The sequence below is a fragment of the Callorhinus ursinus genome, unplaced genomic scaffold (assembly GCF_003265705.2).
Source record: "Callorhinus ursinus isolate GAN/ISIS: 27379988/994484 unplaced genomic scaffold, GSC_fseal_2.0 scaffold5, whole genome shotgun sequence".
In the NCBI taxonomy this organism is placed as follows: domain Eukaryota; kingdom Metazoa; phylum Chordata; class Mammalia; order Carnivora; family Otariidae; genus Callorhinus; species Callorhinus ursinus.
In genome coordinates, this window is record NW_027397067.1 from 66,204,854 (window position 1) to 66,218,451 (window position 13,598).

The following is a 13,598-nucleotide window of genomic DNA, read 5'->3' on the forward strand; positions in this document are numbered from 1 at the left end:
CAGCCTAATCCGCAGTCACTGAAGGACCCCACCCTGTGCCCTCAAATGTTAATGCCCTGCAGTGGATTCTCACAATTCCCAACCATTTCTGCGAGTCCTTTTCAAATAGGCTCACAATGGCTCTGTTCTTTTGATTTGTTGCCTCTGGGGTGACTGGCCGCCTTCCCTCCATCCCAGCTTCTCTGTCCCAATGGAAAAACAGAACCCCTGGTTTTAAGACCCAGGTGGCAGCGGCCACCCTCCATCCGAGGAAGGCGCCGGGTCTGTGCAGTGCCAAATTAATCCAAGGTCACTGCAGCAGAGGAACCCAGTGAAGGGGCCAGGCTTCTCAGGCACATCACGACCCACCAGGGGGTTGGCAACAGCACACCCTTAATTTTAAGGCATTGGGTTTGAATTTGAGTCACAGTGCCATATTTCAGCCTTTTGTTTGCCAAACCGCCAGTCAACTTAAACTAAAACATGTTTTTGGACAAGACTTTCAGGGGTGGTAGGAATGCAGTAACTTGCTGGAAACATTCAAATGATCTTAGGGTGGTGATGCAGAAAAAAAATAAGAATGTGCCTGGGTTTAGGTTGTGATGTCCTTTTTTGCTGCAGAGGGCTAGAGAGTGGGGTTGCAAGCTTTTGCTTGTCCTTTCTGATCTGCTAGCACCTATGGGTCCATTCATTCCAGTCAGGAGTGGCCCTCAAGGTTCCCCCAGGACCTTGCTGGTCTGGAGGGGGCATCGACAGCCCTTAGAGAGAGCTGAGAGACCAGGTCAGAGGACATCCTGGCATTAAAGCATTAAGATCCTCTCCTGCCTGTGTGCCTTGCTGTATCTTGTTTAAAAATGCCATATGCAAAATATGGCTTTTGGGCTCCCAGTAGTTTTTTGAGCTGGTTCTCAAACTTGAAAACAAACTTGAAATCACCTGAAGGACAAATTTAAGTAGCAATGTGTGGGCACCACCTTCAACTAATTAAATCAGATGCTTTAGAGGTGGGCTTCTGTAGACCAACAGGCTTTGCTGGCTATTCTAATGTGCAGCCAGCTCAAATGAGAACCAGTGGGCCACAGCAGGCTCACTTCAGAGAGCCATGAGTCGGTGTGTGACCTCCAAAACCCTCTCCTGGTTTACTGGAGACCCACATTCCCCAATGGCCTCTCTGTGCCCTAGCTCCATTAATCAGCACTCACCTCCTCGTGGTGACCAAGTGCCAAGCCCACCACCAGCCCAGCCCCTAGAATCCTCACCAGCTCCCCAGGGGGATTTCCAAAACGTGTTGGCCCAGAGGCACGGCGTAAACCAATTTTTAAAACGACCTTTCATAAAATGGGTAAGTTGTTGCCTCTAAAGATTTTAAATCCTCTTTAAAACCCACAGTTAAAATTGTATTTAAGCCACTGGGGGTGTGTAGGGAAGGGGGTGAAGGCAGTGAGTAGAACCCGAAGCCTATCGAAATAAGGTACAAATGCCATATGAAAACCTTTCCAGTTTATATTTCAAAAGTTTTGATTCAAAACATTCCATAAAAGCTTCATACTTACTGATAAAAATGATGAAATCTTGAGATAGCACTGTTAGCCATCTCTTTTATTCTCTCTGCATGGTCTGTTTCTGAAGATGACAGCCAGCATGAACACAACACATTTTAAAAAAAAAAATGTGCTTGGCTTTAAAGAATTAAAAAACTTTTTTTTTTTTTTTAAGGCTTTCAAAGCTGGTTCAGTCGTTCACTGGAACTAAGGAATCACTGTAGTACTGTATTAGGAAACCATTAGGTGGAGGTAGTAAGATGGGGAGGACATATTGGCAAGCTACTTTGCAAAGTTGGCTTTAGGATAAGAAGTATATATGAGATGTGCTTAGAGTGTCTTATAGGAAACCCTCAGAACGCAGTGCCTATCATTAAAATGTTTTAAGCTCTTTATAAAAATAACATTATTTCTCAAATTATAGAGGACTCTAACAGTGAAGGGGAAAAAAAAAAAGATGGCTCTTTCCAAAATAGAAACATTTTTCCACTACGGCTGAACCTGACAACTCTGAAAGCATGTAGCAGTTTCTCTGACTTAAAGATTATTTAAGGAAAAGTGCTCACAGTTTACAATTAGATACTATCAGATACCAGTGCTCTATGCTGGGTCTTTATCAAGTGCAAGACTTCTTTTTTTTTTTTTTTTTTTTTTAAGGAGAAAAACATTTATCAACTGGCCTGAAAAGGCATATTAGGGAGAATCAATAATAATTTTGGTTAGTAGGTAATAATATTGTAGCTGACCCTGAATAACAGATTCTGGTTTGCAGGGTATCTCCACAGAAAACACATTACCGAGTGGACAGCTACCCTGTGAGGTTGTTGTAAATCCTCATAGAAGGGGCAGCGGAGTCTCAGGGAGGCTGAACTAGCCTGAATGTAGTGGAGACACCACCTGACCTCAGACCATTGTACGTTTCCATCCTCTGTTTGCAGAGGACTCCCTGTAGCGGTTGAGAGTGTGGACTCTAAGACGGACCAGGTTTTGGATTCCGATTTTGTTGCTTACGTAGCTTTGTGACCTCGAGCAGGTCATTTTACCTTGCCGTACTCCCCTTTGTTTAAACAGATCATCCAAGTTCCCACACTCCATAGGGTTAATGAAAGGATAAAGGTGAGTGCACATAATTACGCGGAAATAGATTTTGGCTATTGTGATCTTGTCCCTTTGCCTTATTTCTTGTGAAAGAAAAATAGGTAGGAAAGAGAACCATCTAAGAACGGACCATTTTGCTGATCCGTTTGCAATGAAGACGTCAGCACTGGGTGTCCTCCCCTGACACCTAGAACATGGAAACTATTCATATTCTTAGCAACAGAGATTCCAGCTTCCTGCCAGGCCTCTCTCCACCCAGCCTGGGCTGGGCTGCAGGCCACAGGGATCTCTGCCGGAGGGGCAGAGTCACACTGAATGACACGAGCATCTCATCCAGAAGCTCTCTCATGTTCATCCCTTTTGGATGGCAATAAGGGCTCAGCTGAGAGCGGACAGATCTGCTTATGTGGTCACACGCTCAGCTCAGAGCTTCTGACCTCCAAGGAGGCCTGGGTATCAGGTCCGTTGGGACAGCCAGGCCTGCATCTGCCCAGAAGACAGGTGAATGATCCAGGCCTCAAGGGGGCTTGATGTCATCGCTCTGGCTGAGCTGTGCAATCATCTGACTCAGTGACCCGACATGGAGTAGCACAACAACCAGGGAGAAAGAAAATAAAAACCCAACCAACCAACACCCAAACAGCCATGACCTCCCCGGTTGAACCACTGACAGAAACGCATAAGACAGCTAAGAGTGGGGGAAACAATCATAAACTGATTAAAAAGAATCATGGACTTGAGGGGTATGGTTAGACTCATTTGCTTTACTCCGTTCATCATGAATATTTCGCTAAAGCTCATTATTAAAAAAAATCCCCTCCCCCCCAACATAGGGTTTCAAATGGAAAGCAAGTGGTCCAAACAGGTAGTTTCAAGTTTTAGTGAACGCGAGACCAAAAACCGAATAGGTTATCCCATGGGGGTGGAAGGGAGTCATGGGCAAGAAACTCAGGGGTGCTCTGAACTCCTCTGGTTTTGTAGCCTAAACCACGACTGCCTTGGGGTCACCGAGAGTCCGTTCAAGCAGGACGAGGAGGACAGTGAGAAGAACCCGAGGTACACAAGGTTTTTAAAACAAGCCATGGTGTTTTCCTGGCTTGCTTGCTACTGAATTCACTCTTGCTAATGTTGCTGCCAGAGCCCTTGCTGCCTGCAGTGTGTTCCCCTTCATCCGTGGGCTGGGAGTGGCTCACAGGAGTATTATGGCCACTGCTGTCTGTCACAGCCAATGTCAGGGACATCCCAATGGGATCCACGTAAGGACGTGAAGTACATCTAGAGAGAGGGGAGTTGACAAGTCTGTTTTCTGCTTTCCTCAAAATTCCCAGGGTCCTAAGAAGTTATTTTGGGGGGGAGGGCAGGAAACTACCTCAAGACAACCTGAAAAGACAATTCAACTGAGACTCGAAACCTACAGAGACTTACCCGTACGACGTAGTTAAATCTTCTGGAATCCAGAATAGCAGTTGAGAAGTCCAGCCTGTTGAAAGCTTCCCCCAAAGTGCAGTATCCATGGCGCTGAACGTGAAAACAGGGGGCGCAGAGGTCATTCTCCAGAACAATCCCCTTGGACTCTACTGACAAGCTGGGTGCCTGTCTCAGGTGACCTGTGGCCATCTGTGGCTTTCCTGCTGTGAGCAGCTCTTTCTGGGAACCCCCTGCGAGCCATAACGATGGGCAGAGTAGCCAACAGCTGCTTTAGTCAGTGACTCACGTGTTAAACACCCCTCCTCATGATTTGTACCATTTGAGCCCTTGCACAAAGCTGAATAGGAAAATCATAAGTAGCTGCTTATCAAGGGAAGGTCAGGAGCTGGATGTCTGATGGGTGACATGATGATAGCTGGTCACTGTAACATACCCTGGGAGGGGAATTACATTTCCTGGTGTCAGCTCTGTGTGCTACCTCGTATCTTTAGTGCTTTTCTCACTGTGATCATCAGAAGCATTTTTAAGGCTTCACGAGGAAGCAAAAAGACGTGTTGATCTTTTACCTGTGAACACACAAGGAACTGGGAGCAGAGAGCCCTGACTCCGTCCCAGCTCTGCTCCAAGTATCTGGGTGGTCACGGGTATGTTCCTGACCCCCCGGCAGAGCCTAGAACCACACAAGGATGTACAAATTCACCAAGGTCCCTGACAGTGACAGAAATTCTATCATTCTGCCATACTGTGTTGTAGCCTAGGTATCTGAGCAGATGCCTGTGCAGAGAGAAAATGTACATAAAAGGCTCTTATAAAGTGCCAAATGTACTTATTACCATGTCTTGTCCCCTGCACAGGCACTAAAACTTCTGCTGTGTTTAGTGGTTAGCCCTTCTAGGGCTAAAACTTAACAAAGGTGGAGTCTGAAGAGATCTCAGAACAAAAGACTGGAGAAAGAAGGCTAACCACCAAACACTTATCTCACTGAATGACCGGGGAGCCCGCCCAGCAACTTTTGCTTCTCGCTCTCTCTCTAGCCCTAAACTCTGATGGTTGGGTAGGTGGCAGTCACTACTACCTGCGCCCAAGAAGACAGCCATGATCTTAAGTAATATTCTTGCCCAGTTTCCCCCCCTCTACCCTGTCGGGAGAGGCCTAAAGCTAAGCATATTCTTTAATCGACAGATGAATGCTCACCTCTTTAGTACTTCCTTTGTGAACATAGATCCATTTTTCTTGGTGGAAATCTACAGAGGCAAGCAATCAATCAATAAATAAGTAAAGAAGTAAAGAAGTAAAGAAGTAAAGAAGTAAAGAAGTAAATAAATAAATAAGTAAATAAGTAAATAAGTAAATAAATAAGTAAATAAATAAGTAAATAAGTAAATAGATAAGTAAATAAGTAAATAAAAAATAAATTAAAATAAATAAATAAATAAATAACCCCAAAAACCCCACACAGCTTTAAAATTTGCAACATGCCCCAAATTTTAAACTTGTTTCTTTTTTATGTATTCCAGAGTGTTGAACGTTTTGACAAAAAAGATGAAGACTCTACTAACAATCTAAGAGATGCAAACGCCTGACATCTGCAGTGCATACATACTGGTGTTATAGCTCACTTGGTCTGAAGCACTCCAAATCTTTGATTATCAGACTTAATAGACCAAAGCTCCAAATTGAAAAAAAACCAAAAACCAAAAAAACCAAATACCCAAGGACAAGTTTGTTTTGAATGCCAAGCCTACAACTTATACAAGGCCATAAAAAGTAGAAATAAAGCAGGTAACATGAGGAAATCATCTTGTACAGGTGGATTAAACTAAAGATCTGTAATTCCCGCTTACCAATAGAACTTTATACTCTTACATATGGCATCTAGAAATGTAATGGTATTTATACAAGGAAAGAGGGAGAAACAGATCTATTTCCAAAGCCTCAAAGCCCAATGCCAAATAAAAACACATGCTGGAACTGATTCAGCTGACCATATCACTGTATAATAACTAAATTAACTATGTCAGATGTAAGTGACAAGCAGGAGAAAAACACCCCAACTACCAACTGACTTATAAACAAGACTATAAAGTACACATTAATCTTGCTTGTAAAATGCACAGCCAGTTTGAGTGCAAAGATCCCAGTAACCTCTGTCAATGACACAGCATTAAAGCAGATGTCTCACATTCGGGGTCTGGTACCCCCTCCCCCCGCCCCCGACCAAGAACCCATCCTAAGGATCTTCAAACAGCTTTCTTCCAAGTTCAGAACAAATGGCTTACACTGAGTTTTGGTTTTGCTATTCAGCATGTCCTTCTTTCTCTTCTTGGCTGCAACATCATAGTTCAGGCTGTTGAAAAGATTCTCCTTGTTGTAGACTTCCTTGTTGCAGTAACTAGGAACAACAGAACAGGGGATGAGCTGTGACAGCTACACTTTAGTAAGAGCTGTTTCTATAAATAACTTACTGGGTTATAAAACACAAACATACATCTTCCCAAACAAAACAGTAAACCCCCCTGAAAAGAAGTCTGTTCAGGCACAGACCTTCCTCTTTGGGGATGAAATATTCTCACAGCTCTGTGGAAGGCAGGGATGGGGGCTTCTACTTCTTTTGAATTTCCAACAGTGCCTGCCATTGTGTTGGATACACAGCCCTGCACCCTTTTACTAAGGGCTATGCCGGGCACTACAATATTACTTTAAGCAAAAATGATGACTGCAGTGGGGAGGGAGAGGGAAGATTACTGGTATCACTGTAGTCCACAATGCCTTCATTTTGTAAAAGCATCCACCCTAAGCTGCTTTCTAAAAAAACAAACAACAACAAAAAAAACCCCACACAAAAAAACAGCTTTATGGAGATAGAATTCATATACCATACAATCCACCCATTTAAAGTGTACCCAAGCTGCTTTTAAAGAGTATGCTTCTATCATGCCTTTGAAACATGATCACATTTGCCAAAAATCGGACTTATACCCCCCATTTCTAGGAGATGTTTAGTGTACAGTGCTAATTGTTTAAGTTTCATGTAATTCCGTGACTAACACTAGGCATCATGCTGTGGGGTAAAGACCTCGGGTCCTAAATGAAACCAGCTGAATTCACAGTTCATAAATTTATAAGGACTGAAAAGACAGAAGGGCCCTAATCACAGGTCACTGAAGGATGCACAGGTTCAACTTGGGTCAGGTGCATATTTCCGTCAGTAGGCTGAGTTCTAGGCTATTACACCATGTAACTTTACAGTGAGTCTCTGAAGAGTTTCTGTAGAAGGGATGATAGAGAAATATCAGGAATAGTGAGTAGCTTCCCCAAACCCCATGGATATGGATGAGCAAGGCAGGATTTATAATGCCCACTGGGAAAACATAAACTGGGGGCTTTTTCTTCTATCACCAATATATCAGAGTCCTTTAATTTTCTGAGTTCCTCTGCTGAAATTTAAAATGGGATTTGCTTCAGATCTTCTGACATACATCTGTTGGGTAAAATGAGGCACACCTGCGCTTCTCCATTCCATGGACATTATGTAAATAGTAAAAGAGAAAAGAGGGTTTAAAACAATTTCCAGTATCCTGTTGCTGCAATCACTTCTCAAGTAGCACTTCAATAAGTATCTTGCTACATAAACACACGTGACATCACCAACAATATACTTGGTGTTTCTGGACCCATAGAGAGGAGCTTGATGGATAATCATTTGTTAATCTGCCACAGGAAGGCCATTTACTGAGTTTCTAATAACTATAGCCTTCTTTTCATTCAGGGGAAACAGGATATTTTTAGGTTTCACAGAGATTACTGCAGAAATACCCTCTCTTAGAGACAGTTTCTTAAGCAAGCCAAGGGTGAATGTTTGGGGCCAGGCTTTGTGACACACAGAAGCGGGTGCTTGTCTACCTGCATGACTAGAGCATACAGAAGCACTGAGCAACCAGTTACCTGCTCCCAGCTCAGCAGGAAAAGAGGGGCAGAACAAAGGGAGAGCTGAACTCTTGAGTCCTTAGAGCCACCAAGAAATTTCAATCAAAGTTGAGGGGAAGGGAAAAAGAGGGAAGGTCATTTGACTGGTCCATGATATACCAAAGCTGAGAATAGCTTTAGAAAGCAAAGTTAGAACCTTTTGTGTGTAAAGAGGCCACATGAAGGCTTATTTTTAAAGAAAACACACTCATGCACCATGAATGAAAACCAAGAGCCTAAATTCCACCTGTAGAGAACCATAAAATGAAGTGGTTTTATTCTCTTAATCACACATTTGAGATCTAGCAGAAAGTTTTCAGAGCCTGGGCCATAGACTGTGGCCATTCCCCAGAAATTTTAAGTATTTATAGTTTATCTTACTCTCTTCTAATTGAGAACATTACCCAAAGGAGTTTGAGCACCTGCCTTCCTTATAGAAATGACAATGATCTGCTTTAAGGCAAAGTGGCTCATTTCCAAAGTTAGTTTAAGAAGAATTTGACATCATTGATGATGCTCTCCCACTGTCGAATGTAGATAAAGCTTCAACCAAAGACAAACCCTGCACTTTTCTCTTGGTTATTAGGTTTTGGATTCCTGAGGTAGGGCCTGGAAGGAAGGGCTAGGAGATTTATTTGTGTTGCCTGCTTATAGGTTTTCTGTCAAGCAATAATTTTGAGAGTTCAATTATCTCCATTTCAAGGAAATGCAAAGCCAATGGAAAATTACAACTGAAAAAAAAATTTTTTTTTTTTTTAAAGATTTTATTTATTTGACAGACAAGCAGGGCGAGTGGGAGAGGGAGAAGCAGGCTTCCCGCCGAGCAGAGAGCCTGATGCGGGGCTTGATCCCAGGACCCTGGGATCATGACCTGAGCCAAAGGCAGACGCTTAACGACTGAGCCACCCAGGCGCCCCACAACTGAAAATTTTAACAAGAAAAGCCACCGCCATTTAGGAACCATGACTTTTTTTTTTTTTTTTAAAGCAAAAACTATTTAAAGAGGCTACTTTCTTCATTAAATTCAATAATAGCCACTAAAGTTGCTATTTTGGGCGCCTGGGTGGCTCAGTCATTAAGCGTCTGCCTTTGGCTCAGGTCACGATCCCAGGGTCCTGAGGTTGGCCCCGGCCCGCATCGGGCTCCCTGCTCAGCAGGAAGCCTGCTTCTCCTTCTCCCATTCCCCCTGCTTGTGTTCCCTCTCTCCTTGTCTCTCTCTCTGTCAAATAAATAAATAAAATCTTAAAAAAAAAATAAAGTTGCTATTTTGTGGTCAGTTTTTACTAATCTTGATTTTTATAGGCACAGGCCTAGAATAAGAAAAAATGACCTCTCCCAGCCCTATACTATCAACACACACATACCAAGATACTCAAAGACAACTTTAGAAAAGGTGGAAAGATTTCCAAATTAAGACCTTTTGGGCAAAGGAGATAAAAAGGGAGGGAAGGGAAAAAAAGAGGCCTATTTCTCATTTTGTTTGCATTAACAGGGCATTTAAGAAAGCTGTGACTGCTCCAAAGGGCTTAGTAGTAGAGTAAGGCCAGGGAGGTTTCTATGCTAATTTGCTCCCATCCATACCCAAATGGTCAGACTCCCCTGGCTAGCACCCAGATTGTTTTGGTAAAACAAACAGCCTAATATATGAAGCTCATAGACCAGTGGCTTCCTGGCACACAGTAAGCACTCATAAAAATCTGAACTATTATTTTTGTCTCCTGCACTACTCATCCAGGGTACCAAGGTAAACTTCCTGCTTCCTGGTTCAGCCTTAACTATACTGGAAAGCAGCATTGGTGTTTTCAGCTGCAGGACTGTAGACTTGGAGAAGAGGGGCCTGAGGCTCACCATCGCTGAGATTACTCATCCTGGGGGTGGGTGAGGCGGGAGTCCGGGCGGGGGGAGGTTGTTGGTGAGAAGGGGTTCCGAGCTGGCATGGGCTTAGTACCGTTCTGCTGTTGGAGGGGGATGGGGCTCAGAACATGGAGACAGTGGCCAGCAGAGTCCAGAGAAGGTGTGCTGTGCAGACATGCCGTGGTCAACACTAAACACTGTCCCCAGGTCGGGACACACCAAAGGCACCTTTCATTCCCTACCCTTGTTCAGGCAGCTCACAGGATGGTGCATGGAATTAGAGAAGTGTACTCTGCCTCTGGAGTTCTCTGTTTTATTACCCGTTCCTGTTCCTCCCCCTTTTGAAAGGGTCTGCCTTTTGTTTTCTCCTAACAGGAGAGGCATTCAGCTTCACCTGTGTAGGCAGGCATTCAGCCCAAACCTCACATCACAGAGAAACATCACCAAGGCTAAAAACAGTGGGGATATTTGAGACTACAAACCTAGGTCTCAGAAGGCCAACTGCTTTTAAGTTGGCAGACTTCTCATGCTAAGTAGGGAAGAGATTGTTTACAATTGATGGAGGAAAAAAAAAATACTCCACAAACAGCCAGCTGCTTTGCTAGGAGCTACCAGATGATTCCTAAACTCTGACTCATCCCAGAGCCACAGGTGGTCCCTATATTGATCACCATTTGTTATAACTATGGCAGTGCCACACCTCAGAAGGCAGGAAATGGGAGGAGAGAAAGGAGGCTCATGAAGGGGACAGAGGGGTGTGAAGCTACCTGATCCAGCCTAGGTTAAACTTCTGTGGTAAATTAAAACCATCTTCAGGTCTCCCATACTATGGCCAGAGAGGCACCACTATTTGCTCCTAAAGGGGAGTGAAACCAGCTTATCTCCTGGAGCAGATAGAGTGTGAATATTTATAGGAACTAGAGGCTCTGTATTCCTGCTGAGCCCAATGGTCTGCATCCTACTGAAGAGCATCCTACAATTTTATCTGGGTGAGCCGCTGTGACACCATTCAGCAGATAGATCATTGCTGCACCTCCCCAGAGAGAATCTGAACTGTTGTACAGAAATAAAGTACTGAACTAGCAGATCATCCTTAGGAACGAGTAGGAAGGAAGGAACCTTCTAGTCTAGGGAGAATAATTCAGGCATAATTGGTAACTTGCATCCCTAAAAGGGAAGAGTCTAGTGACAGCCGTTGGTCTTTTTATTCTTACTATAAGTAAATGGTCTGATTTTCCATAAATGAGATTTCTTATTTGCTCCCCAAACTCCACTGGAACTGCCTCAAAGGATCTTTAACGTAAGAGTTATATATGCTCTTATCTCTCCTGACAGACCCCTAGGATTAAATGCTTTTTGGTTTTTTGTTTTTTCATTGGAAGACTAAAGGAGTTTTAACGCTTTACAAACCACAGACAGCCTGGGGGAGGGGGTGCTCTGGAGGTCAAGCTATCAAAATAACCATACTTGGATAGTTTTCTTAAAATTGAGTGCCAGGGGCTCAGCCAAAAAAAAAAAAAAAAAAATCACTGGTAAATCTCAGTAAGCGGGAACCCCATCCAGTTACAGAACTCATCACCGAAATCAATTTAAGGGCTCCGGGGCCAGTGGTTTCAACCAAAGGCTGTGAGAAAAGGCCCCCAAGGATGGCTGGGCTGCACTGATTCCCTCTGGCCCTTCTTTCCTTCCTTTCTTCCTTTCAGATTTTATTTATTTGATAGAGACACAGCGAGAGAGAGAACACAAGCAGGGGGAGTGGGAGAGGGAGAAGCAAGCTTCCCGCGGAGCAGGGAGCCCGATGCGGGGCTCGATCCCAAGACCCCGGGATCATGACCTGAGCCAAAGGCAGACGCTCAACGACTGAGCCACCCAGGCGCCCTGGACCCACTTTCATTGCCCTTCTCACCTGTGCCAAATGGGGATCTGAAAGTCGACTGTTGAGATCCGGGACTGACAGATTCCAGACCACTTAACTTAATAGACAGCACTCCTGTGTTATGAACCAAGCGGAGCACCCGATCGAGCGGAACTCAGCTTTTCCACCAGACTGACAGAGCTCAGGTGGGACCTTTCCTGAGCCAGGTGGGCTTTCTGCAGTCGATAGCCATCACTTGAAATTATTTCGGCCAGGAAACTGAGCGAAAGCCCCCCCCTCCACCCGAGGAAACAGGTGCTAACGCTTCGTCCTTTCAGAAGCAGAAAGCTTGTGGGTTCCATGCCCGCCCCCCTTCCCTCCTCCGCAGCTCTGCAGCCGCCGCAAGTCTTCACCCCGGTTCCTCAAGTCCGCCCCGCAAGCGCCGGTGCCCAGGGGACCATCTGGCCACCCCTTCCTGGTTACTCATCCTCCCTGCCCACTCTGCGGTCGCCTGCGCGTGGGAAGAGCCCGGAGGTGCTGGACCCAGGACCCATCGCGTCACCCGACTTGTGCCCACAGCCCTTGGGCGCTCCGAGCCCCGCCGCCCCAGCGGTGACAGGCGCGCAGCCCACTCGCCCGCGCCCCCGCACGGGCAAACTGCGCGCCTCGTGTCCTTAAGACAGGGGTCCCCTGAAGTTGTGTGCTTAAGTTTGAACGTTTGCGGGCAAGATCCGCGGTTATCGTCAGATTCTCAGAGGGACCGGGGGTCTGTAGAGTTGTGCCCGCTCGGAGACGCTGACCTTGAACAACCAGAGAAACCAAATTCTCCGAATCCCGTGCTCTGGCGACCTCTGCAGAAACGCTGTCAACTCCCCACCCCACCCCCCGGCCCGGGGCTCCCCTCCTCACCCTGTTCCAGTCCTGCCTGCCCCCGATTCACCCGCCCGGCGCCCCCGAAACCAGCCCAGGTCTGTTTCGCGGGGCTGGAAGTTGGTGGCGGATCCACTCACCTGCTGAGGTCGCTCACGAAGCTGCCGCTCTTCTCATCCAGGAAGCGCTTCCAGCCGTCGGCCGTCTTCACCCAGCTCTGCCCGGGGGACCGCCAGTCCTGCCCGAGGAATGGCATGGCACCGGGGAAGACGCGACGGACTCGACGGACTGACGGACTGGACCGGCTGGGCGGCCTCGGGGAAGGGCCGCCCGGGGCGGGTGCTCGGGCGCCGGAGCCGGCGACGGGGGGCGGCTGCGGAGCCCAGCGCCTGTGCTCGCAGAGGGCGCGGCGCTGGGGAGGGCCGCAGGGCGCGCGGGGCTGGCCGGACTGCTGCGCCGCCGTCGCGGCCGCACTATTTATCCCGGGCCGCAGGCTCCGGCCCTTTGTTGCCGGAAGAGCCGCCTGCTCTCAGCCCGGCCCCCCCCCCTCCCGCCCGAGCCCACGTGGCTTTGTTTATGGGCTCGGCTTGTTTTCCGAGGCGCTCGCGGCTCCCGCTCCTCCGGCTCTTGCACAACCACGCGCCGGTGGAAACTTGAAGCCGTGCTGCCAGGCCGGGGCTCCCGCCTCCCCTCCGCCTCCGCCTCCGCCCCCCCCCCCAGCACCCGCTCCCCGCCCCCCCGGGCGCAGCTGCCGCCGCCGGGAGAGCGGGACCCGGCGCTCGGGAAGACGCGCCCGGTCCTTCCGCCGCTCCCGGGCTGGCGAGGTGCGGGAAGGAGACCCGAGCGGCGTCTGGGTCACTCCTGGGCGGGGCTGGGGAGGAGGGATACACTCCCCCCCCCCGCCGCCCCTAGCCCCTTGCTGTCACATCGAGTCCCGCAATCACAACGGCCCTTGGGGAACGGGGGGTGGGGGGAGCACAGAGCGGCCGAGAGCAGGGCTGGGGGAG

The 13,598-nt window shown here is 47.3% G+C and overlaps 1 protein-coding gene across 1 annotated transcript in view; it reads right to left on the reverse strand.

The window, feature by feature from the left end:
- Positions 1 to 13,184, reverse strand: part of FBXO32 (F-box protein 32) — a 34,695-nt gene extending 21,511 nt beyond the window's left edge. The window contains exons 1-4 of the mRNA XM_025871076.2: positions 12,732 to 13,184; positions 6,326 to 6,438; positions 5,241 to 5,290; positions 4,044 to 4,136 (exon numbers count right to left, since the gene is read on the reverse strand). Of these exons, the coding sequence (XP_025726861.1) occupies positions 4,044 to 4,136; positions 5,241 to 5,290; positions 6,326 to 6,438; positions 12,732 to 12,847 (372 nt within the window). The 5' untranslated portion in view covers positions 12,848 to 13,184. The remainder of the gene's footprint in view (positions 1 to 4,043; positions 4,137 to 5,240; positions 5,291 to 6,325; positions 6,439 to 12,731) is intronic.
- Between the last annotated feature and the right edge of the window lie 414 nt (positions 13,185 to 13,598).